General features: G+C 44.9%; 1 protein-coding gene across 1 annotated transcript in view; it reads right to left on the bottom strand.

Moving 5' to 3' along the window:
- pcdh15b (protocadherin-related 15b) overlaps positions 1-25,859 on the bottom strand; it is a 1,048,074-nt gene that overhangs the window by 120,139 nt on the left and 902,076 nt on the right. Inside the window, exon 28 of the mRNA XM_041210329.1 lies at positions 12,186-12,313. Coding sequence (XP_041066263.1) covers positions 12,186-12,313 — 128 coding nt within the window. The remainder of the gene's footprint in view (positions 1-12,185; positions 12,314-25,859) is intronic.

Raw genomic sequence — 25,859 nt, 5'->3', positions numbered from 1 at the left:
ACAGGATGGCAGAAATGAGGTCAGGGATCTTGGAGCACTGTTGTTGTGATAGTGGTGGTGGTGATGGTGGGGGGGCGGGGGGGGGGGGTGTTGAGTGGATGGAGGTATCAGGATTTGTCAGTAATGGGGATAGAGGATTCAGCTGTGTGGCAACAATGGACAGGGAGAGCATTGGTGTACGGAACACTGGGAATGGATCCTGGCATGTGTCAGGACAGGAGAGCAAGTTTCTGGGCTGGCCATTGCAGGTGCCTGAGGTCTCACATCACTGGGAATTGGATTCCTGGGTCTGATAGCATTAAGCTTGAGGTCTGAGAGCACTGCATGGGGAAGAGTGTCTATGAACCTGGAACTGAATGGGAAATGTTGGGACCTGAAAGTTCTAAGAAGCTGATTTTTAAGTCTTGTAGCATTTAGACTAGAATCTTGGGGATAGATTTTCAAAGTAGGGGCAGGAACACTTGGATGAATTCTGGGTTTTAACTTTGGGCTTCAGCTGTGTCACGCTTGATTTTTAAATTTAAATGGCCTAATTGTCCAGGGCGTGTGTTCAGTGATCAATTAATGGCACAAAACATCTCCAGCAGGTGGGAGCTGCTACTTGGCATTAGTGGGAGGTGGTGGCTAAATTGGGGTCTGCCACATCCTTGCCAAACAAGAGCAGGCAGCTCTTCAGTTGGCCAGGAGGTCAAACATGGCAAAAAGTGGCCGTGGAGTACAAGGTTAGCAGTGCTGGTGCGAGCACTAGTTGGCCCCAAGCATTTGAATAAATATTAACTACAAAGAAACTTACTTGGACCCCACCAAGTTCTGGGCTGGCCATGTGCAGAGGCCTGAGGTCTGGCAACACTAGAAATTGGATTCCTGAGTCTGGTAGCCTTAAAGTTGAAGTTGGGAATAGTGCCTATGAACCTAAAACTGAGTAGGAAATGCTGGGATCTGAATGTTCTAAGAAGCGGATTCTTAGGAACTTTGACTAGAATCGTGGGGCTGGATTTGGGCAGACGTGCACAAGGCTGTTCGGGCACAGGACTGTAACTGCATTTCCCATTTCCTCCAACTCCTGCCCTTTGAAAATTCAAAACTGCCTTGGAAACACTGAGACCAGGATGGGCACCGTGACTTTGAATTTCCACTTGCACCAGGTGCCAACCCTGAGGCCCTGTTAAAAATCCGGCCTCTAGTGTCTGAGAATACTTGACAGGAGGGAGATTGTGGCCATGCTGAAGAGTGAGCCTGAATTGTGGAAACATGAGAGAGGGTCTAGGTCTGTGGAAAAACTGGAATGGGGGCCCAGTTTTGAAGTGCTAGGGTGTCAGGATTCTTCTGGCGATTGGGAGTTTTGAGATAGGGTGGAGGGGGGCTGGAGCTGCAGAATTGAAAGAGGATCTGCTCGGGAGAATCTGGCACAAACCAGCCCAAACATTTTATCAACTTCAATACCACTTCAGTAGGTTCCTGAGCTTCCAGACTCGTTCCCCACCTGAAATTAGTTTCCATTGCACTAACTGAATTTGATAGCTGTATGCATGCTGATAATCACAGTATTAAAAAAGAAAATTCATGTTGAAAACTGTCTTTTAGTTGAGAATAGGCCTGATGGCTCAGCAACATGGTGAGTGGGGGCTCAAGACAACCACAAGACGGAACGGCATAAGGAAGGTAATTAAGTAAGGATGGACTGGGTGCCATCAGATATCAGGTCATGGCAAGTCAGGATGAGTCTATTTCTGTAACTTCCTCCAGCCCTGCAATGTGTTCTGAGAGCTTTAGCCTTTTCTGCACCCCTTATTTCCTTCACCCAACTTTGGAAGCCATGCATTCAGATGTCAAACCCTATGCTTTGGAATTTCCTCCATAAATTGGTACCCCTCTCCAACTCTCTTTCTCTCTCTCCCCCTTTAAGATGTTCCTTCAAGTCAATCTCTTGGACTAAGCTTTTGGACAGATGTCAAAATATCTCATTCTTTGGCTCTGAGCAATTTTTGTCTGATTTTGCTCTTGTCAAACAACTTGGGCTGTTTTTGCTAAATATGTTCTACAAATTTAACTTATTGTTCTTTAAGTTATAGATAGATATGGAGATACAAATGTATCTGCTTGGTGTTTTAGATTACTTATGTTGCCAAGTGTCACACAAACTATTTCAGGAAACAACATTGCCCATCCCCTCTGAATTTAAGTGCATGAAAAATCTTATTGATGAAACAAATCAGTCAACCATGAAGACTCTGATTTATAATCGTTTCAGGAATGTAGACCAAGAGGGAACCAAAAACTAAGAGTAACAAGTCTTGTTCTTTATAAATGAGTAGTTTGTCTTCCTGATGCAGTTATTTGTAGGGTTAAATGTAGGGCTTAGATACAAACAGATGAACAATAAAACCTGTTCTACTCCGGTCAGAGGTAGCCAAATGAAACCTCCCGAAGATCTAATTATGGCAGGGAATCCTCTTGTGATGAGATGCACATCATCTTCTATATAACTCTATCCAGGTTTCCAATGATAATTATTTGTGCAGAGTCCATTCATGGGACAAGGCCGTTTGACCAAATTAGTTCTAATTTGCCTCTTGTTGTCACTGTGAAATTAATTGTGCTCTGGAACTGGGAGATTACCACAGTCAGCTGCTGTATCCTGTTGCACTTAATTTGTGATGCTGCCAAATTAACAAGGATTAATCTTTGAAAGAAAGGGAGTTCTCATCAAGATAGGATAAGAGGCACTTCAGGTGGCAGGGAGGATGAAGCCAATGGAAACCGAGCCTCTAAATTTGAATCCTTTCAGAAGTTACACTGGCCAGACCTCTCTTGACCTTCCTCATACTGATGTTCTCCACAGATGTTCTATTACATTCAAGGCTATGGGTCAAGTGCTGGTAAATGTGATTAGGTAAGTAGGTCAGGTGTTTCTCATGTGTCTGTGTAGACTTGCTGGGCCTCTTGTGCACTGTGTGATTCTGTGATACAGTATTTGCTCGAACATTGCTGTGTTTCTGTTTTCGGACTCATGAACAGTCCTGGTATTTTCTAAACATTGGCTAGTTCTGAAAAAGAAACATTTTTTTCTATTCAAGGTACGATAAATGTCTATTTTTATTTTGAAAAAGTGCATAGTTTGTGAGGTTGCTAAATATTTTTCACATGTTACTGTCGGGAAAGAACATTGGTACATAATGGAGTGTGTATGGTTGCGTACACATTGGGGATAAGGAAATGACTTTGGTCGAGATAAATTGGTGTTCCACTGTGGATCACTGGATATAAAAACTCATGTCTTCGTACAGTGGTAGACTTGCAGGGTAAGGTCATCATTATCTTCCAGTTTTGGAAAGGAGGATGGTCTGCACTCTCTTTCAAAATGTCCTATTCTTTTTTTCTTGAGTAGTGACCTGAGATGTACAGGGTAGATTTTACCAGCCTTCTGGTGGCAGGCTGGACAGCAGGGTGTGAGGGCATAAAATTACAATGGATGGAAGTGGGTGGAGTGCCCATTGACTTCCTGTCACCACGCCATTTTACCAGCAGCAGGGAAGATGGAGATCAACCCTCCCTGCCCGGAGGCCAATTGAGTCACTTAAATGGAAAATTAAGGGCCTCTTTTTGCTACCACAGGCATTTAACCAGTGGTGGGTGGGTGCTCTGCTGCTTTCGGTGATAGCCTAGTGAACTCTGGCAGCCTCCCTGAAAGCTTAGAGGTGGAAGCTTCCAATTTGGGCACTCTGTGGACCACTGAGGGGTCTCCCACAACAACCCCCACCCTGCCCTCACCAAACACACTGCTGCCCCTTGCTAGGGCCTGCCTGACTGGTCCTGGCACTCCCAGGCCCCACTTAACTGGATGGGAGGGCGGCCAACTTCCATGGCCTACTCTCTTCCATCTGTAGTCCAACAGTGGCCACTGCTTCTGGTCCTGCTGCTGAGACCACTGAGCTGCCAGGCCTCCAATTGGTCCGCAGGTACTGGGTGGGCACCCGTCATTTAAGGGAAATTTATTGGCCATCTGGCAACAAGTGAATATGGCCGGGGTCCCACAATTGACTCAGGCAGGGTTAACCCTGGTTTTTGGATCTGTCATCAAGGTTCCTGACATGCTGATAAAATTCCTGCCTACGTGTGCGCTTCAGTTCTGGAGGCTTCCAAAAAGATGTTGTGTATTTCCACAGCTCCAGGTGGAGCTGTATGTTACTCACTTTGTCTATGTTCCATTGATGCAAAGTGGACAACACATATGTTGTGAGGTGAATTATATTTTGCCACTAGAGGAAACAAATGTTTGCAGATGATAGGGGAGAATTTTCTCCCCGTCGGGAGGGGTAGGACGGGAGCGGGTGTGTAGCTGATCGCCGCCCACGATCGTCTGCGCACCACCATTCTTTGCAGGCGGGCCAATGAAGGCCTGCCCAGTGTGACGCATACCTGGACGCACAGTGCTCCGTGTGTGTGTGTGTGTGTGTGTGTGTGCGCGCGCGCAGGGGGGGGGGAGGCTGAGTTGGGGCCTGCGCTTTTCGTGCATGAGTGTGAAAGAGCACAAAATTATCCCTGAGGCACAGAGCTGCTTCAGGGAGATTAGTTTGATATTTGAAAATTTTAATAAAGAAAATAAAAAATTTTAAGACATGTCCGCTCATGTGACATGTCAATGAATTTTATTAAAATATTTTATTAAACTTTAAATACCTTCATGAAATCTCATCCTGCCCATGGATGAGGTTCCATGAGAAATGCGAAGGCCGCCTAGGCTCTTCGCCTGCCCACCAGCCTTAAGGTTGGACGGGCAGCTCAGTTTATTCGTTTAACTGATATTTAAATGGCCTTAATAGGCCTTTGACAGTTTGGCAGGCATGCAACCGACTCCGGTGTGCACCCACCGACCTCAAGATCTGAATGGTGTGCAGTGATGTCGGGACGCACACCCAATGTCATTTTACGTGCCCCAGCTCGCTGAGCCGAAGATTCTGGCCATAGTGACAATTGCACTTATCTGTCTATTCTAGGCTTGTCGGGGTGGTGTTGGGAGAAGATAAATAAATGCCCTAGCTATCACTGTATGCCAAGGTGGCACAGGCAGTGACATATAGGCACCATCATTATCTTTGTGGCCTATGAGAACTGTATTCAAGAAGTTAGCCATTTTCAATCAAAACTAAGTTCAAGAGCAGTTACTTTGAAAGTAAGTTCAATACCTTAAACCATTATCAGGAAAGATACATCTACTAAGAGAAGTGTGATTTTAATCATTCATTCAAAGGGATTATTTTTTAATGCATTGCCATGAAAGCAGGCTTGAATTGAATATAAATGAAGGAATTAATACAGTGCTAACCTTTTCACTGCCTCTTTGATGTTAACAATAAAGTAGCTGCTTCATAAGGGGGAATTGTTGTTTGAGACCCCCAAGTCCTGGCACAGCCTCACAGGTAGTGAGTGGCTCATCAAAAACAGCAGGAGCAATGACTGCAATTGTCCAAAGATAGAACCTCACGGGCAATACAATCACATTTTCCCAATAATAACAACAACTTGCAATTATATAGCTGCTCTAATATAATAAAACGTCCCTAGTTGCTTCATCAAAGCACAATCAAACAACATCTGGCATTGGGCATCAGAAGGAGATATTATGGCAGATGAGGAAATGCTTAGTCAAACAAGTAGATATTAAGGAGTTCATTTTAAGGGTGGAATCATCCCAAATCTGCACTGAGTGTGGTAGCGAGTGTGAAAAAAGACATTTTACCCACTGGCCGCAATGGCGGGACTTCACGCCATACCATCCCTTTCCTGGCACATCCCGCCTCATTAGTAATGCATTCTGGATCGCTGGTGGGCGAGCTCGGATTTGCCCATGACGCCGTGACCTCAGCGCTTGCTTGCTCCGGACATTGTATTTAAACCGCACCAGAGCCCAGCTTACTTCACGTCAACAGACCAGGACTGCTCCAGGTGACAGATGGCCCCAAAAGCAAAGACAGCAGCCCCCAAATTTAGTGATGCCTCTCTGGGGTGCCATGACGTACTCTACCCCTGATCTGGCCGCAGGAGGTCCACCAGAGTCACCCTTCCGGCCTGGGAGGCAGCGATGGTCAGTGCCACTGGAGCACTGAGGAGGTCAGCCATCCAGTGCAGGAAGAGGATGAATGTCTTCATCCGTTCCGCCAGAGTAAGTCAACCAACTCATCACTCTCAACTCACACACTCCCAAACCCATCACACATCCACAGGGATCTCACAGCTCTAGGAACAACAACCCTAACTCTCTCACACACCCTCACATATCCACCAGGCTTATATCCCCTGGAGCTCACTTCCTCATCCCGTCCATGGCTCTGCTTATCACACAAACATTCCACGCAGCGCCATGCTTCCTGCTCGCACTCTCTCCATCAATTTTCATGCAGGAGGAAGAGGTCACAGGCCGGGGGTGGAGTGGCCCATATTAGGCCCCTCATTCACTCTGAGGAGTGTACCATCGTGTTGGCTGGTGAGGACGTGGACTGTGCCTGTGGTGATGGTGAGGTTGGCGGTGAAAGCCCAAGTGAGGATCCTGCACCAATTCATTCTTCTCTCAACGCAACTGTGAGTGTCCTCTTTCCTGCTTTTGACAGCCTGGAAGACCTGTCACAGCACTTAGCCACACCCTCCACCAACGCAGATATACACACCTCAGTGGGGCATAGATCTAGAGCAGGCTCGGGTTCACAATCGGGTGGTCACCACATGGACACGTGTTCACAGCAGGGGGAGGCAGGTTCAGCCGAACTCCTCGGCATTCGGAGGACTGCTGGGGAAGAGGTTTCTGTGAAGTCCAAGCCAGATGATAAGCCTCCAGATTCGGCCTTCCAAATCATCCTGAAGAGTCAGTAGAAGGCTGGGGAACATCATGCAGAGCTGTTGGAAGCTCTCAACAGAGTGGCATGCGAGTTGGAGGAGTGCGTCTGCCTGCTCTCTGGTGAAGTGGTGTCCACATATGGAGGTCTCCATGGGAAGAATGGAAGATGCCATGGAGACCCTGGTCCAATAGAATGTAGAGACGTGTGCAGACCTGCACTCCATCATGCCAGCCAGGGGTGAGTTCCCCTGTGGCAACACAAGGGGGAAAAAGGGCACCTTGGCATCCCTCCAGGTGCTCCTTCCCCTAAAGGAGTCAGGCCAGGGCCCTCGGGCACCTGAAGGGAGGATGAACAGCAGCTGGACACCCCTGGGCTCAGACGCTGTTGCTCCCTCTGAGTCCCCTTTGCCTGTGACCCCCCCTCAACCTCATCCTTGGTCACTGCAGGGGCCATCTGTCACCTGGAGTAGGCCTGCAGAGGGAGCAGCTGGCTCACAGGAGGACAGCCAAAGCAAGCCAGGACCCTCAAGGCCTCAGCTCTCAAGTCATCAGAGGCAACAGGGCCAACTGCTGCATAGCCTGTCTCCAGCCCTGCTGCAAGTGATGGCACAGGTGAACACATTTTCGTAATCTGAAAATATATTCACTTTCAATGAATAATGTGTGATGTTGTCTTTCAGCTTAATTGACAGGCTTCACGAGTCCACCCACTGCATCCCCCACTAGCAGTTCAGCTGCATGCAGCCAGACCCTGAATGATTCTGGAGGGAGAGTTGCGTGTGTATGGCAGGACCTTTTGGAGCCTCGTGTAAGAACTCTGCCAGCTCTCTCCCACACACATGGAGCCTTCATCCATCGCACTCATCTCAATGTCCTGAGCATTTTCGATGCTGCCTGCTGGGGTTCTCTTTCAGTTGTCCATCTGAGTTGACCTGCATCTCCACCCATCCACTGATCGCTCTCCCATGCAGCACCTGCGCCTGTCCAACATGAGACTCTGCTCACTTTCGATTTCGAAAACCAAGGTCATAGTCAAGTATCTCATCAGCTCCCCCCATCCTTCCCACCCACACAGTCACCCATGTCCTTTCCCCCATCCTGCAGATACCCTGGCATCACCTTCCCCCTCCCCACAGTCACCTTCTACCTCCCTACCGTCACCTACCAACCAAACCCCTGTTGTTCCAGGATGTCCAGGTGCATTTGCACCAATCTTCTCTGAAAGTCCCATCTGCATTGAGTTCCCTGACTTCTTCTTCTTTCACACCCCCAGGGTCAGTTTCTGCCTCCGAGTCCCAATCAACCACCCTCGCTACTGGTACCAATGCACCCTCACCCTCCTACCCTATTGGCTCCCTGTCACCATTCCTTCCCACCACACCCACCCTTAATTTTGTCCCCAGGAGGCAGTCATTGAATCCACAGACTCCTCCCTTGCACATTCACCTGGATATCTCTCCCCAACTTACTCCGTCCTCCACCCTTACTTCCTCTTCCTCCCCCGGACACCTTCCCTGCTCCTCCGTGGACGCACTTCTCATCCACCAGACACATTCATCCTCCTCCTCCTTCCTGTCCTCCCTCCAACCCCTTCCCAACATCACCCCCTTCAACACCTTAGTTCCCCCCCCGCAACCTCACCCTACCAGGTACGCCTTCCTCTCCCAAGCGTGCCCGCCACCCCCCCAACCATGGTACACCTTCCTCTTCCACTGATAGCTACTGATAGCTTCCTCTACCCCGCCCTTCGCCGACCACCCATAGCAGCCCATGGCGTGATGTTCTGAAGCAGACCCAAGACATCAACAGAGACCTCCCACTTTCTGAGAGCTGCTTCCTGGCCAAGCCATGTGCATGCAGATTCGCCCCACATGTGATGCATGTGTTCCTCTGGGGTTCGGTAGCTGCAGGGCTCCAGCATTTTCTTCTCCTCCGATGCCTGCAACCTGAGCCAGGCCCTAATGGTAAGTCTTGACTTCTGCACATCACACTTGCCAGATGTGTTCTGGGCTGGCGTGTTTTCCCACCGGTGTAACAATAAATAGGGCTTGGGGGACAATTCCGGTCGGGCCTTAATTTTCATCCCGTGACTGTGATGCAAATCGGATCCACGCCGGCCTCCAGCAGGTTTTGCATTGGCGGGCACCATCAGATGATCCCGCTGTGATTTCACACCAGCGTGAAACCAAGTTCTGCCCCTCATGCTGAATTGTCCCCTCCTTCGCCCGCCATGATGCCTGCTGCCAATGGGACCAGACAATTCCGCCCCAAGAGTTTGTTGTGACTTTTTGTGTTTTAAAGGAAGAGAGGGAGGTGGAGAGGCTTAGGGCATTAATAAACATCAGAACATAAGAAATAGGAGCAGGAGTAAACCATTCAGACCCTCAAGTCTGCTCCACCATTCAATACAATCATAGCTGGCAGAGTTTAGTACCTAGACATAAGCTGTCCACTGAATTTAAGACTCCACTTTTGGGGGGCACAGAGAAAACTGCTTATCGATTTTCAGTTTTGGTTCCACAAAAACAGGACTAATCCAGTTCAGCCTATTATTGCCCCACCAATCTACTCTCAATCATCAGCAAAGTGACTGAAGGTGTCACTGAGGGTGATATCAAGCACCACTTACCCTGCGATAACTGGCTCACAGATGCACACCGGAGTGGGGGGGGGGGGGGCACTTGGCTCCAGACCTCATTACAGCCTTGTTACAAATGTGGACAAAATAGCTGAGTTCTAGAGGTGAGGTGAGAATGGCAGACCTTAACTCAAGGCAGCATTTGACTGATTGTTGCATCAAGGGGTCCTAGCAAAATTGGAATCAATGGGAAACAGGGGAAAAATTCTCCAACTGGAGGCCAATCATCTCAGCCCCAGGACATCGGTGCAGGGTTCTTCAGGGTAGTGTCCTAGGCCCAACCATCTTCAGCTGATTCATCAATGACCTTCCCTAGACCATAACATCAGAAATGGGGATGTTCTTTGATGATTGCACAATGTCGTGTCTCCTTAGGTACTGAAGCAGTCCAGCTCGCATGCAGCAAGACCTGGACAACATTCTGGCTTGGGCTGAGAAGTGGCAAGTAACATTCGGGCCACACAAGGCAAAGGCTATCTCCATCAAGACAGAATCTAACCATCTACCCATAACATTCAACAACATTACCATCGCTAAATCCCCCACCAACAACATCCAGGGAGATACCATTGACCAGAACCTTAACCACACCAGCCAGAGATACTGTGGTGCAAGAGCAGGTCAGAAGCTGAGGATTCCGGGTCAAGTAACTCACCTCCTGACACCCAAAGCCTGTCCACCATCTACAAGGCACTAGTCAGGATTGTAATGGAATACTTTCCACTTGTCCGGATGAGTGCAGCTCCTACAAGACCTGACACCATTCAGGAAAAAGCAGACTGCTTGATCAGCACCCCATCCAGCACCTTAAATATTCACTCCCTTCACGATAAGTGCACATAGTTGCAGATGCACTGCAGCAACTCACCAAGGCTCCTTCAAAGGTACCTTCAAAACCCATGACCTCTATCATCTAGAAGGACAAGGGCAACACATGTCTGGGAAGTCACCACCTGCAAGTTCCCTTCCAAGCCACACACTATCCTGATTTGAAACTATATTGCCATTCCTTCATGTCACTGCATCAAAATTCTGGAACTTCCTCCTTAACAGGACCTACACCTCACGGACAACAGTGATTCAAGAAGGCGACTCGCCATTATATTCTCAACGGCAATTAGGGATGGGCAGCAAATGCTGTGCTCACCAGCAATGCTCGCATCCTGTGAAAAATATAAAACAAAACATCATTACGGCTGGCATTCCTCAGGGTAGTGTCCTGGGCCCTACCACCTTCAACTGTTTCATCACTGACCTTCCCCACTTCGTCAGGTCAGAATGTGCAATCATCAGCAAACAATGTTCAGCACCATTTGCAACTCCTCAGGTTCCGATGCAGTCCGTGACAGCATACAACAAGGCCTCAACAACATTCAGGCTTGGATTGTTAAGTGGAAAATAACATTTGTGCCATACAAGTGCCAGGCAATGACTATCTCCAATAAGAGAGAATCTAACCACCTTGCTTTGATATTCAATGGAATTACTGCTGAATTCCCCACAATCGAGATCCTGTTGGAGGTTTGGGGGGGGAGGGTTTGGGGGGGGGGAGGGTTTGCGGGGGGGCAGGGGGGTGCTACCATTAATGAGAAACTTCACTGTAATAGCCACATAAATACTGTGGCAAGTAACTCACCTCCTGACTCCCCAAAGCCTGTTCACCATCTACAAAGTACAAGTTAGGAAGTGATAGAATACTCTCCACTTGCCTTGATGAGTGCAGCTCCAACAACACTCAAGAAGCTCAATATTATCGAGGACAAAGCAGCCCTCTTGATTAGCACTCCATTCTCCTCCTTAAACATTCATTCCCTCCATCATTGGCACAAAGTAGCAGCAGTGTGTACCACATACAAGGTGCACTGTAGAAACTCACAAAGACTCCTTTTACAGTACCTTCCAAACCTGTGACCCCACTGCCTCGAAAAACAAGGGCAGCAGGCCCATACGAACAAAGCCACCTGCAAGTTGCTCTCCAATCCAAACCATCCTGATTTGGAACAATATTGTCAAGGCGGACAAATGTAAAAAAAAAAATCTAACTTTAGTATTCACCTTTTGGTTGTTAAGAATGACTAATAGCCACAAAAAAATCAAAGTCAAAATGTAATTTTGGACTTTCCTACAATTAAGCACATTTTCAATCCAATTCTTCTGAAAATTAGTAATAAATGCTGGAAAACCAATGTACAGACTGAAAATTTACTAAGAATTCCAACTCCAATAGATTCTAAAAACATTTGCAGCTGTTCTAATCTATAGTTGGTATATGTAATAATGCAAATCTAGCTAAAATCATTTTGATAACTGACATACAGCCTACTTGTATTTTCAAGTAGCTTAATTACCTGCAATTCAAATTGAAATTGTACAAAAAATGCTTCATGCACTGTTTTATTTATACATTTCTTAATTTGCACAACTGGATAATTTTAATTTTTCAAGTAAAACATAGCTGAATTAAGAGGAGTGTGTGGAAGGGCTACCAGCAAAATCTATCTCGCAAAAACCTGCATTTTTCTTTTGTAGGGATTAAAGTCTGAAACTGATTTTGTATGAATACTGGTTTATTTTGATCATGTAGCAATGTGATTTAGATCAAGTCAGACACAACTCGGAATTTCTATCGCTTTTCACAGTAACCTAATAATGAAAACCATCACTCAGATCATTAAAGAGCCTCTGCTATCCAGCAAATTCATCATCTTCACTCACCTCAACACGAAGCACAGTGGTGAATGTCTTGGCATCTTCAGTCACCCCACCCAGATAGAGAGACTTGGTGAAAACAGGGGCATGGTCATTTTCATCTTGAACCTCGATGAAGACCTTAGCTGTATTTGCTGGAAAAGAAAAATTGAAATTGCTGATTCTAGCTAGAAGTTTGCTGATAGATGTGCATTATTTAAACTTATAAATTATGAAAAAGGCAAGTATAATAGTCCATTTCTAAAGCTTGCTGCTGTAGTAATGGGCTCCACTGTTCTGCTGTAGTGAGCTGATCACATATCTTTGCAGCCCAAGGAGATGGATTAATTTCTTGAGTTTTATCTCAATTTATTTAAATGCTAATTACTTTAAGTGTGTTCTGCCCAATTACGTTTGAATACATGTTCTATCTCATCAGTGTGCAATTTCTAAAGTGCTCAGTATGGGGGATGCTGATCCTCATTAAAACAACCAACTTTTGCTTGCAAATATGGACCCGATTAAAGGGTATAAGATCCCATTAACGTATTCACTTGGTGGTTCAATAGGCAATGCACCTTGTGACATTTACTAAGCCTTTGCTGAGTCATTTTATTTCTGGTGCAGGGATCCAAATTGAATGCTTGTTTGAAGGTAGAAGGTAGAAGGGAAGATAGCCAGGATTCAAACTCCTATGTATTATTGTGCTAGGAAGTGCACTTTTGTGGGCATTGGATGGTAGTGTCAGGTTTAGTTATATTGAACCCCTGCCCAGTCCCTTAACCCTTCACTGCACATAGTTGAATAGCTTGTCAAGATCCACAGACTAGGCTTGCAAGTTCAGAATAGTCACATGGATAAAATTCTAGAAGGATGAAATACTACAAGGACTATATCACGGTATTATTTAATGTCTAGCAATATAGGGATGAAATTTGAAGGCGGGGATACAATTAACTCCAGAATCATGTCACAACATTATATGGAAAAAAATATTTTATGTAAACTTATTTCACTGTATATGTAACACAGATTAAATAAATAAAAAGGTCCTTAATTAATTAAAAACCTTATTAACTTATCTCTCAGGACAACCTAAGCCCTAAAACCTCTTTGATACTAAACTTAGCTCTTCAAGAAATGAGCAATTTCAACAAATGCCTTTCCAGAAATCAATGTATACAGAGAAAAAATAACAAATTGATCACAAAAAATACTAGGACCTCTACGAATCAGAAATGTTTTCTCAAAGGTTGTTCATAAAGATACAATAAAACTGAGATAAACACATCTTTTAGAACTAGTCGTATTCTTTACCAAGAATCCTCTTACACATATACTTTGAATTTGAGCTGTGCCTCAATGCAGAAAATATAACTTAAAAACGAAGAATATAGTGTGAAAACAGAAGATTCAGGGGGAAATTCAAATCCAATATCTCTCAGCACTTATCCATAATACAAAATATTAAAAAAAGTAAACTGGATAGACATTTGAGGGGAAAAAAAACTTGCAGGGCTATGGGGATAGAGTGAGGGAATGGGTCTGATAGGATTTCTCTACAGAGAACCAGCATTCACTCAATGGGCCAAATGGCACCATGGGCTGGATTTTACCAGCCCTCTGGGAATGGACTGGTGGGAGGGTATGGAAAATAATGATGGAAAGTGCTGGATTTCATCTGCCACCTTGGAATATTACCAGCAGTGAGAACCTCATCGGCACGGTCACACACAGCACGGCCAATTAAGCCAAATAAGGGTCAATTTCTGCCCCTGCCAGCATGTTAATGGAGTCAGGGGGTGCCGCCACCCATGTAAGAGCATTGATGGGTAAACTCTGGAGGCCTCTCACTGGGTTTCGGGGAGGAGAACCTTCCTTTATGACCGCTGCATGGTCCATGGAGGGGGCCTCATCAGCAAGACCTCCACCTCCCCAGTGCTATGGTTCCACTTATAGACTGTGCATCTCTGCCTGGTCCCTGGCATGGTTAAAATAAAAACTAATCTTGCCTTCTCTTCCTTCCTGCAGCTTCAGCAGTGGCTATCTCTGTCAGTAATGCTGCTGAGGCAGCCAAGCTGCCAGCCTCCTGACTGGGCTAGCAGCTCTGGGAAGCATGCCACTGTCCAATTAGGGGCAGCCTCTTAATTGGTAAAATGCCACACACAGTCCTGCTGCCTGTCGGCGCAGGCTCGTTTCTCGGTTTCGGTGCCAGCAGAGGGGTTACTGACATTTGCATAAACCTCAGCCCCATAACACTATGATTAGCATGACATGTAACTGGAATTTTGCTTAATTGCAAACATCACTAACTATGAACATTAGCACCTCACTGGTAGCTAACAGGTTAGCTAATTTTGAAAGGTAATATGATCATGAATTAACGTCTCAGTGGTGTTTCATCCACATGTTTCCTGGACACTCTGAGAATGTATTAAATCCAATGCAGTCAGCTAATCAGGATGCATTGTGCTTTAGAAAAATGCTTATAGGTCAGGAGCACCAGGGAGAAAAAGAAAGCTCGGCCTTGCATTTAAGTTTTAGCAGCATGTTTACTTACACCAAAATTATTCCAGATTAGTTCAATGTTTTATAGCATCAATGCTCAGGAAATATTTTAATTATAAAATGAATAGATTTTTGTTCCTACCTCTGTTCCATAAATCAGAGAAGACTGTTTCCTTCACCATGTTTTATTTAGGATACTTATTAAAATCCTTGCAATTGTTCAGTTTGCTGCATGTTCTACAGCTTGCAATGCAGAAGGCAATAGGTTAAGTCATATAAGACTTGGGTCCAACTTTAGCTAACGTAAATCCATGGAAATTTAAGCCCTATCCAAATCATTTTCACTGATTTAAATACTTGAAGACTTGTGCTGCTTGCTACTAAATCTAAAGCAACATACCAGTACACTAACAGGGAGTGAGGAAGCCCACTGCAGCAATACAAAAGTTTAGGAGACACTTAGATCTGTTTTAGAGAAAAGAAGGTATAGACATGTATGATATGAAGATGGTGTTGAGAGCAGTAAAGAAAAGAATGAGATTATCCTTTTCCCTATTCTGAAAATGTCCTATGCTCCTTAACTAACAAAAAATGCATACCAGGTTTCCTAAAAAATCGTTTTTGATTCTGATGAAAGGTCATTGACCTGAAATGTTAACTGTTTCTCTCCATGGATGCTGCCTGACTTGCTGAGCATTTCCGACATATTTTATTTTTTATTTCTAAACGAGCCAATGGTTTCAGCATCCACCACCACCCACCCCCCACCCCACCATTCTCTGTTTCCATTCACCAGCAATTGTCCCAATGATTCCACCTTCATCGGAAAATTTCCCCCTCAGTCTTTTGATACATTACTTTTCTAGACCTATCCTGATATTGCTGCTTTATCTCTTTATCTCCTCTAACATTTTCTTCTAAAGCACTTTGTTTTTCTCCTAACCACTTCTGCAAACATTTCATCTCTCCTCCTTGCAAGAGGTCAAAGTCTAGCTTAAGGTTTGCAATTTATAAATTGTTGGCCTACCTGCCATCGCTATTCATATGTCATATACTCTTTTTCTAAGTGTCATCATTTCTGTGTTTAGGTGGCACCACAAGGTTATTAAGTGCAACTCTGGCCACAAGTCAGATATATAGTGGTGTATCTACTACCCAATGGAGCTTCAAAAGCTAAACATCTTCAAATCACCATTCCAGGCTTGGAGCCTCCACAGCTCATCAATGTAGATATCCCTCCAATATTGAGAAAATAAATATGATGTTATTTTACCTATATCTACCCCTTGTAACCAAAACAAATATAATGCCCCTTTTTGAAAACTCCTAATGCTCCAAAAATACAGCTTTTCCTTTGCATCTTGTAGTATAAGGGTTAGCAAGGGTTAATGAGGGACTTGGTACATTACTGCCCACAAGGTGATGTAAAGAGACACATGACCTGAGACTAGAGAGCGTTATGAACTGAACAGAGACCTTCGTGAAGCCAGCATAGATTTAGCTCCTAGTTTGGACTATATCTATGAAAATAGTTATGTGTTAACAATAAACACTTGGGCCAGGATTTTTCAGTCAGTGGGGGCGGGCCCGACATGCCAGCATGTAAAATGTCGCACGATGACATTGGGCGTGCATCCCAATATCATCGTGCTGTTTCATGATGTTTTATTCAGCGGATGTGCGCCAGAGTCGGCTGCGCACCCGCCAATGTTTACAAGTGCTATTAAGGCCAATAACAAAGTAATTAAGTTCAACTTTACACTGCCCATCCAACCTTACAGTTGGCGGGCAGGCGAAAAGGCCAAGCAGCCTTTACATTTTTTAGGAAACCTCATCCACGAGCAAGATGAGGTTTTCTAAAGCTTTTACAACTTAAATAAAAAGTTTCTATGAAAAATTAAAAAAATGTCCCATCTCATGTGACACAATCATGTGAGGGGGTATAGCCTATTAAATTTTCATTGTTTTTATTTATTTTTTTAACAATCGCTTCAGCTCTGTGCCTCAGGGAGATTGAAGTGCTCTTTCGTGCGCATGCGTGAAAGAGCACTAGATCCAACTCTCCCTCCTCCTCCCGCTCGCACAGGCAGCACCCTCAGCACTACCGCTCACGTATTACACTGGGTGGGCCTTAATTGGCTCACCTGCATAAAATGGCAGAGCGGAGCCAATCGCGGGCGGCTCCGCAACCTCTCCCGCCGAGCCAGCCCGACACGGGAAAAATTCTGCCCTTAATTTTTCACGAAAAAAGAGTTGGAACCTCTTCATGTGACCTACTCAACATACAACATATAACATGATGGCAGTTCTGGGAAAAACCCAGAACCTTCGAGAAGCTGGAGCAGAAATTCAAAAGCTGGAAAATTAAAGGAGCGGCACTCTAACCTGACTGAAAGCATCTGAAGCGAAGACACAAAGAGAGATCACCTGAGAGAAGCTTCATAGCAAAACTGCAGAAGATAAAAATCCACAGAGCAGCTGGGGACTCCATAAGATCATGGAGGTCCAGTATGAATACCCGCAGATTGCAGGGTCAAAGGGCCTAGCAGGGATGATCTTTAAAAAAAAGTTCTTGGCCAGAACTAGTTGAAAAAAGTTTTTAGTCTTTTAAAAGTCAGAGCAACCTGTTTCCAAAAGCACCGCGATCAGCCTGGGTTCAGAGTCAGAGCCACACCTACTGCGTGCCAGCCAAGCTTGTTGCAAAGAAAATAAAATGGCAGTTTAAAAAGCCCAGACAAAACCAGGAACTGATGTTAAAACACCCAAAGATCCAATGGTATTGCAGCGGAGGCCAGGATAGCCAATTAAATCACTGCACCAAACGAAAGACAAAGAAGTAGGGACTGCCATCTCAGTGGGAGCCTGCCAAAACCTGTCAAGCGCAGGAAGGATCTTTGAAAGAAAACTTACTGTGGCACCATCTTTAAAACTTGCACAGCATTTAAAGCTGTACTCACAAAAAATTTGAAACAACCATAGATAACAAATCAACTTCACCAATTTGGACTGATTCAAGAGCCAAACCAGATACAAAATTGGGCTTCTTGGAGAAGAAACTTTTTAAGTTACTGGAGTATACCTGGTTTAAGTAGGAAATCAGAGGAAGTCCAGATTAATACACTTTTATACTCGTTTGATAAGTTTATGGATAAAGTAATCCTAATGCAATGCATTGATGAATTCTCAACCAGCTTTGATGAAATAGTAAAAGCCTTTTACAAATATTTTCATCTTCAAACTGTGGAGCATGCAGAGCTTAAAATGAGTGATGGAAACCCCCCAGTAAAGCTACAAAAAGGGAAAATACAACACTCAAGCAAACCACACAATGGCAGCAAACGCAGCCAGAAGTCAGAACTATAAAACTTTTTGAAAATGCCAACACACATGGGGGGAGTTGGTGGTGTAGTGTTATTGTCACTGGACTAGTAATCCAGAGACAAATGGTAATGCTCTAGGGACCCATGTTTGAATCCCATAATGGCAGATGGTGGAATTTGAATTCAATCAATAAAAATGTGGAAGTAAAAGCCTAATGATGACCATGAAACTATTGTTGATTGTTGTTTAAAAAAGACCCATCTGGTTCACTAACATCCTTTAAGGAAATCTGCCATCCTTATCTGAGCTGGCCTCCACATGACTCCAGACCCACAGCAATGTGGTTGACTCTTAAATGCCCTCTGAAATCTCCTAGCTAGCCACTCCTTTGTATCAAACCGTTAGAAGATTGATAAGCAATAAAATTGGATGGACCAACCAGCATCGACCTAGGCACCAGAAATGACAACAGCAAGCTCAGCCTGTCAACCCTGCAAAGTCCTCCTTACTAACATCTGGGAGCCAGTGCTAAAATTGGGAGAGCTGGCTCACAGACTAGTCAAGCAAAAGCCTGACATAGTCATCCTCACGGAACCATACCTTACATATAATGTCACAGACACCACCATCACTATGTCCTGACCACCACAGAGCAGACTCAGCAAAGGTGGGGGCACAATGGTATACAGTCAGGAGGGAGTTGCCCTGGGAGTCCTCATCATCGACTCCAGACCCCATGAAGTCTCATGGCATCAGGTCAAACATAGGCAAGGAAAACTGATTATTATGTACCGCCCCCCCCATCCACCAACCCCGCACCCTCCGCTGATGAGTCAGTCCTCCTCCACGTTGAACACCACTTGGAGGAAGTGCTGAGGGTAACAAGGGTGCAGAATGTACTCTGGATGGGGGGGAATTCAATGCCCAGCACCAAGAGTGGTTGGACAGTACTACTAAGACCAAGCTGGCAAAGTCCTATAGGGCATAGCTGCTAGACTGGGTCTGCAACAGGTGATGAGGGAACCAATCAGAGGGAAAAACATACCTGACCTCATCCTCACCAATCTGCCTGCTGCAGATGTATCTGTCCTTGGCAGTAACGGTAGGAATCCTCGTGGAGGTAAATTCCTGTCTTCACATTGAGGATACCCTCCATTGTGTCATGTGGCATTACCACCATGATAAATAGGGTAGATTTTGAACAAATCAATCAACTCAAGACTGAGCAACCATGAGGCACTATGGGCCATCAGCAGCAGCAGAACTGCATTCAAATACAATCTGTAACCTCGTGGCACGGCATATCCCCCACTCTACTATTACCATCAAGCTAGGGGATCAACCTGATTCAATGAAGAGTGCAGGAGGACATGCCAGGATCAGCACCAGGCAGAGCTAAAAATGGTGTGGCAACACAGTGAAGTTACAACACAGGACTACTTGTGTGCCAAACAGCATAAGCAGCAAGTAATAGACAGAGCTAAGTGATTTCACAACCAATAGGTCAGATCTAAGCTCTGTAGTCCTGCTGCATCCAGTTGTGAATAGTGGTGGACAATTTAACAGCTCACTGCAGGAGGAGGCTCCACAAATATCACCATCCTTGATGATGTAGGAGCACAGGACATTAGTGCAAGAAATAAGGCTGAAACATTTGCAACAATCTTCAGCCAGGAGTGTCAAGTATCTGATCCATCTCAGCCTCTTCCAGAGGTCCCCAGCATCACAGATGCCAGTCTTCAGCCAATTTGATTCAGCCGATGTGATATTAAGAAACAACTGAAGGCACTGGATACTGCAAAGCTATGGGCCTTGCTAATATCCAGGCAATAGTGCTAAAGACTTGTGCTCCAGAACTTGCCATGCCCCTAGCCAAGCTATTCCAGTACAACTACAACAATGGCATCTACCCAGCAATGTGGAAAATTGCGTAGGTATGTCCTGTACACAAAAAGGCGAAACAAATCCAACCTGACCAATTGCCACCCCATCAGTCTACTCTCCATCATCACTAAAACGATGGAAGGGGTAATCAACAGTGTTATCAAATGGCACTTGCTCAGCAATAACCTGCTCACTGATGCCCAGTTTGGGTTCCACCAGGGCCACTCAGCTGCTGACCTCATTACAGCTTTGGTTCAAACATGGACAAAAGAGCTGAACTCCCGAGGTGAGGTGAGAGTGGCTGCCCTTGTCATCAAGGCAGCATTTGACCAAGTATAGCATCAAGAAGCACAAGCAAAACTTGAGTCAATGGGAACAGTGGAAAACTCTCCATTGGTCGGCGTCATACCTAGCACCAAGAAAGATGGTTGTGGTTGTTGGAGATCAATAATTTCAGTTGCAGGACTTCACTGCAGGAGTTTCTCAGGGTAGTGTCCTAGGCCCAACTATCTTCAGGTGCTTCATCAATGACATTCCTTTCGTCATAAGGTCAGAAGTGGGGATGTTCGCTGATGATTGCAATAGATTCAGCACCATTCATGACTCCTCAGATACTGAAGCAGTCCATGTCCAAATGCAGCAAGACTGGACAATATCCAGTAACATACATGCCACATAAGTGCCAGGTGATGACCATCTCCAACAAGAGATGATCCAACCATCGCCCCTTGCCATTCAATGGCATTACCATTGCTGAAACCCCGTTATCAACATTCTGGGGTTAGCATTGACCTGAAACTGAACTTGACTAGCCACATAAATATTGTGGCTACAAGAGCAGGAAAGAGGCTAGGAATCCTGTGGCAAGTAATTCACCTCCTGACTCCTCAAACCCTGTCCACCATCTACAAGACACAAATCAAGAGTGTGGCGGAATACTCTCCACTTGCCTGGATGAGTACAGCTCCGACAACACTCAAGAAGCTTGACACCATCCAGGAGAAAGCAGTCTGCTTGATTGGCACCACATCCACAAACATTCACTCCCTCCACCACCAACTCACAGTGGCAGCAGTGTGTACTATCTACCAGGTGCACTGCAGGAATTCACCAAAGCTCCTTAGACAGCACCTTCCAAACCCACGACTGCTGCCATCTAGAAGGGCATGGGCTGCAGTTACATGGGAACACGACCACCTAGAAGTTCCCTCCAAGCCAGAGACCATCCTGATTTGGAAATATATCATTGTTTCTTCACTGTCACTGGGTCAAAATTCTGGAACTCCCTCCCTAACACCAATGTGGGTGTACCTACAATACATGGACTGCAGTGGTACAAGGCAGCAGCTCACCACCACCTTCTCAATGGCAATTAGGAAGGTGCAGTAAATGCTGGCCTAGCCAGCGTCACCCACATCATATGAATCAGTGAGAAAGATTCCCGAACTGCAACATCAGGTGACAGTGCAGAGACACCTGACTATGATCAATGGGAAAGTCCTAGATTGTTCCAGGCGGTAAGTGAATAATGAAGCCATGAGTAGCACCAGTACTGAACTGGAACAAATAAAACTTCAACGGAGACAGACCTGGCTAACAGTGAAATGTAAATGCAGAGCCAGGACAAAGCTCTGCTGCAGGTGAGAAAGAAAAGGTTGAAGTAAGGTCAGAAAATGTAAATCTGTAACTGAGAAGCAAGGAACTGGAAGGCAAAGCACTAGATTCGTCAAACTTACTGAGAACCAGTGAGTTGTTGAAAAGCAAAATGGCTGAAATGAAAATCAAGAACATAGAATGGCATGAGAAAGTAGAAGTTCTCACAAAGGAGAAAGTATTGCTGATGAATCAGAACAGTTGCCTGAATGCAGAATTACCAAAAAAAATTGATTAAATCCTCGAGCTTCAATACAATCTGAAGAAAATGGAAGAGGAGACGTGCAGTATGTATGAGTAAATCCAGACTTTGAAAGCAGATAAAGTAAACTCTAAGAAACAGGATCTAATAAGTAAATTGAAAGAGTCTAAGGAGCAGGCAGTGACCATGGACGAAAGATTCCAAAAAGAACTGAATGCCCAGGCGAAGTTGTTCAACTTATACATAAGTTCTGCAGATAACCCTGAAACAAAGACAACTAAACTTACTAGAGTAGCGTATATCTGAATGAAAAGATTTATAAGCTTGAAAAAGAATTTGAATTGAAGAGAGTGAACAAATATTTGGGTGAAATTCTGAAACAAGTGGAAAGGATGTTTACATTTTTGAAATGTAAACTCCCACAAAGATCACGACAGACCACAAAAAAATAAACAACACCTCTGTACCCAAGAATGAAGAGAGTGAGCATTCTCTCTGAAAAGAACCAGATAAGCCAGTGGCCCTCGAGCAGACCAGATGGGAAGTTGACAAGGAGGTTCAACTCCAAGGAGCGGAAAAGGATAATTAGAAAAAGACAACGAAGTGACAGAAAGGCAGGCTATGATGCAACCCCCAAATCAGCGACGTTTGAGCAAATCAACAAAGTCTACCACCTCTACAAATGCAACCAGAACAAGACCTGGGAGAATCATCAAGTCTCCAGACCACCTGAATCTATAAAGTCAGGGACTTGAGAGGGGGAGAAGGATAGCATAATGGTAATGTGAAAAAGTTGTGTAAACTTGATTGTAATGTAAATATTTTGAATGAAGACTTGGGGAAGGTGTATAAGGGTATCTGGCATAGCAAGGATTAATGTGGGACTGTGTATAGCACTGTCCACAAGAGATACTTGGCGTAAGACTAGAGAGAGTTGTGGGCTGGACAGGGACCTGTGTAGAAGCCAGCACGGAGTTAGCCCTTAGCTGGACTCTCGTCTGTATATCTGTACATGTTTTGTGTTATCAATAAACACTTAATGTTTAACCACACAAAGCATTGAACCTCTTCATGAGACCTACTGAACAAACAATATAACACTTTTGACCTCACATGCTATTCTTTGCTGGTTTCCAGGGCCAGGATTTTCTGGTCCTCAGGCGGGCTCGGTGGGGGTGCGCGGGAGCGGCTGCGAAATGGATCGCCACCCACGATAGGGCCCTGACTGCCATTTCACGCTGGATGGCCAATTAATGCCCAGCCAGCGTGAATCCCTTTGTTTTTTTTAATTTGTTCATGGGATGTGGGTGTTACTGGCCAAGCCAGCATTTATTACCCATCCCTAGTTGCCCTAGTTCAGGGGGCATTTAAGAGTCAACCACATTGCTGGGTCTGGAGTCACATGTAGACCTGACCAGGTGAGGATAGCATATTTCCTCCCCTAAAGGACATTAGTGAATCAAATGGGTTTTTACAACAATTGACAATGGTTTCATGGTCATCGTTAGACTTTTAATTCCAGATTTTTATTGAAGTTAAATTCCACCATCTGCTGTGGCAGGATTCAAATCCAGGTCCCCAGAGTATTACCCTGAGTCTCTGGATTACTAGTTCCAGCGACAATACCACTACACCATCATCTCCCCTATGATTCCCTGGCACTATTTGAAGTAGAGCAGGGGAATTCTGCTTGGTGCACTGGCCAATATTTATCCCTCAACTAACATAACCAAAACATATTATCTGGTCATTATCAAACTGTTGCTTTTGGGATCTTGCTGTACTTAACTGCCATATTTCCAATATTACAACAGTGACTATACATCAAACAAAGTGCTTTGTTGGCTATAAAATGTTTTGGGAGGTTGTGAAAGGCGCAATATAAATGCGAGCCATTTTATAAATACCTTTTTTTGATTATGAATAGGGGTACAGGAAGTCATTATAAAAAGAATGGTTTCTGGTGTGATGAAAGAATAAAGGCAGATTCTTGGCTGCTGATGTGTTTTACTCAGCTACAGTAGCATCTTCTGTGGATGCTGGATTGTCCTAATGGGTGAGCATGTGTGACCAGGTATTTCCTCAACTGAAGTGAGCGACAACCAAATCTTTCTGAAACCCCTAGTGACTCCCGTCCTCATTTGAAAGAATGGTGACCTCCACAGGATAGTTCAGAGATGTTGTGATATTTCTGGATTCAGCGAATTTCCTCTTTGTTAATGCCGGATCTGATTTGGACTTAACAGCTCTCTATACCCCTCAAATATACCAACCTATATTCTCAGTGGTCAAACGTGGTGATTGATGAAGAGCAATTTCCAGGTATTGCAATGTCATTGGAAAATTACCTGATATCTGGGTCCTCCACAGTAATTTATTTACAATAAGACAGGAGTGATAGGAAAAAGAAGAGAAAATGTGAGGGGAAGAAAGGAGATAGATACATTAAACTAATTTCTCTTGATCTTATTGCAAATCAGGGATCTGACATGTCAGGGCTGACTTTCCTATGCACCCTGCATCTAGGGGCCAGGCAGGTGTTGCACATTCAAAGTGTACTCAGCCTGCAATAAATTCAGGTTCAGGTTATTTAAGGCCAGTTGCTCCACAGACATAGGGCGCCCCACAGCTGGGTTGAGTATCTGCACCTTTGCACCCAAGCAACTCACAGCAACTGAAATGACTGCCAGCATCTTGTCCTTCTGATTCCTGTCCAGAGGGGCTACATTGTAAATTCAGGTCCATGGGTGGGAGAAGCGTGGAAAGTGAAATCTTGCCTTATGTTCCCTGCTCTTTGCTGTTTATTCTCTATGTACTCCGAGCTGAAAGAGGTTGGACACTAGTCTCAGGGCCCAAAGCCCAATTCTTGCAGGCACTCCTTAAAATGAGCACCTATCTGATGTTGGGGAGTGATAAAATGTGATGAAAGGCCAGGAAAGACCTCTGCCCTCTCAGCATATGGCAGCTTTAAACATACTTAAAATGGGGAATTTAGATAATTCAGGATGAATGAACTAAGAAGGGCTGAAGAGCCTCCTTGTCTGTACTCAATTGTTGCCTTGTGAATTCACAGAGCCTAAATTAAGTCTGCTGCTAGGTACATGACATGATAAAATATTTTCAATCATTTTAACTTTTTTTGCACAGGAAATTACCTTGTACACTACATTTATGTCTTGTCTGAGCAACCACAATTTGTAGCATGAAGAGAAATGGTGAACATGTTGAAAATCTTTAAGGGCTGAATCTTCTGGCTGACTTGCGGGTGGTGGAGCCCGCCTATCAGTGCTTAAAATGTCGTGCACTCATGTTGCGCGAGCGTCCCAACGTCAGCACGTAGCATCGCGATGTTTTGGCTGGCGGGCGCGCTATGCAGCGCGACGCGTGCATGCCATTAATTAAAGGCCTTGTTAAGGTCATTAAGTCACCAATTGACCAGGATTTTGAGGGGCTCGTGTGAACTTCAGCTCGGTGCAAGGGCCCAGCTGGTAGGTGGGTAAGTGAATTTTAAACAAACCTCATCCGGTGGCGGGATGAGGTTTGATTTCGGATTTAAAAAAGTTTAATAAAGTTTTTGTGTATTTCATTAACATGTCCCATCTCATGTGACATTTTCACATGAGGGGGACATGTTAATGATTTTTTTAGTTTGCTATTTTTAATGTTTCACAGCCTTTCAGCATCTTCCTGAGGCAGCACTTAACCTCAGGGAGATGTGCGCTCTTTTGTGCGCATGCATTAAAGAGCGCACTTTTGCAGTTGGGGAATCCCCCCTGCCCGCACAGGGAGTGCATGGCGCTTCCCGTTGGACAGCGCGCTGGGTGGGCCTTAATTGGCCCGCCCACATAAAATGGCAGCAGGGCCCGTTTCAGCGGCAGCGACTGGCTGCCTGCCCACTGCCGAGTTGGTTGGGTCCGCCTGTCTATCCAGAGCAAAATTCTGCCCTAAATGTGGTATTAATATAAATGTTTATGTTTCTTACAAATTACTGAGCCTAAGAAAGTTGTTAAAATCCTTTCTCGATAATATGTAAAAAAAATGACAATCCTCCACTCCTGGCTTCTCAGTGAGCTAATGCATCACATGATATGTAACTACGCTAAATTTATCAGGAAGGGCCTCTGCTTATTCGC

The sequence above is a fragment of the Carcharodon carcharias genome, chromosome 17 (genome assembly GCF_017639515.1).
Source record: "Carcharodon carcharias isolate sCarCar2 chromosome 17, sCarCar2.pri, whole genome shotgun sequence".
NCBI classification, from domain to species: domain Eukaryota; kingdom Metazoa; phylum Chordata; class Chondrichthyes; order Lamniformes; family Lamnidae; genus Carcharodon; species Carcharodon carcharias.
This window is presented reverse-complemented; position numbering and strand designations above follow the sequence as displayed.